General features: G+C 47.6%; 1 protein-coding gene across 1 annotated transcript in view; it reads left to right on the top strand.

Moving 5' to 3' along the window:
- Positions 1–1044: 1044 nt before the first annotated feature.
- The window catches only part of PIK3C3 (phosphatidylinositol 3-kinase, catalytic subunit type 3), a gene marked incomplete at its 3' end in the record, with an annotated part of 32016 nt that continues 31845 nt past the window's right edge, over positions 1045–1215 (top strand). The window contains exon 1 of the mRNA XM_010187836.1: positions 1045–1212. Coding sequence (XP_010186138.1) covers positions 1045–1212 — 168 coding nt within the window. The remainder of the gene's footprint in view (positions 1213–1215) is intronic.

Below are 1215 nucleotides of genomic sequence, written 5' to 3'. Positions count from 1 at the left end.
GAGTGACCTTCGAGGTTATCTTATTTGTCTTTACAAGAAAACCAGATGGGGAGGAAGTAGAACACAAGTGACCTTCGGGGTTATCTTGTCTGTCTTTACAAGAAAACCAGATGGGGAGGAAGTAGAAAACAATGTATATAGTGGTATGAAACTTCTCTCAGAAACTGGATAATACCGGTCCTGTGGTTTGAGCAAGGGCCAAGAAGTAACTGAGTCTGCGCAAGAAGGAAAGGTTACTAGCGGTGACGAAGAGGAGATACCACCCTTCCTCGTCACGACCACTGACAGGGGACACTGCGCTTGAAACTTAATGAATATGTATTAGTTAAAGAAATATAAACCCGGAAAGGGAACTGTACTGTGTGCGTGTTGGTGAAGTGAAGACTTCCCACGTACCCAGCGCTGTTTGGTTGTCTTTACTTGTTTAATAAATTGTAAACCTTAATTGGAATCCTGTTGTGAGGCTAAATCATTTATCACATGATGATTGGTGATCAACTACTGCTGCTGACAGCTGAACCTTTGGGGGGAAAAAAAAAAGCCAAAACAAAACAAATGACTGAAAAACGCTCCCAAATTAATAGTGGCAAGACTCTTGATAAAATAATAAAATCACCACAACTAATTCAGCGATCAACCTATAATGGCCGTGTCCTGCATAGCATTCACTGCAAGAATTATTAACTCTGAAATTAGACACTGTGTGACTACCCCTGGAAAAACATAAGGTATAGAGTCTGTACATCTCACAGCAGGAGCACCTGCGTTTGGAGGCGCATAAGGGTTTTGGAGATGTGGCATTTGGCTGCAATGCAGAGAATCACAGCCTGAAGTGAAAACGTGAAATCTAGATAAACTGCTGAAAAACCGAGCAGACCTCAGACCCATGACACCTTCAGGCACTTGACCCTGGAGATTGCTACCGCGCAGCCCACCCCTCGCTGGTGGCACTTGCAGCCATCTCGCTCCCAGCTGCGCAGCCACCATCTTGCCATGCCTCTCGTGGAGGCAGCCATCTTGCGTGCCGTACACCTGGCGGCAGCCATGACGGTGAGAGAGAGAAGACAAGGGCGCAGCCATCTTGGAGCCGCCCACCTGTCTGACTCAGGCGTGCGGCCATCTTGTAAAAGGCCATTACAGCGCAAGGCAGCAGCATCTCTGCGCCTTCCTCCCTTAAACAAGATGGCGGCAGCGCATGCGCAGAGCCAGGAGGTG

Source organism: Mesitornis unicolor, unplaced genomic scaffold (assembly GCF_000695765.1).
Source record: "Mesitornis unicolor isolate BGI_N332 unplaced genomic scaffold, ASM69576v1 scaffold17917, whole genome shotgun sequence".
NCBI lineage: Eukaryota > Metazoa > Chordata > Aves > Mesitornithiformes > Mesitornithidae > Mesitornis > Mesitornis unicolor.
The sequence above is the reverse complement of the archived record's forward strand: the minus strand, read 5'-3'. Positions and strand labels throughout refer to the sequence as shown.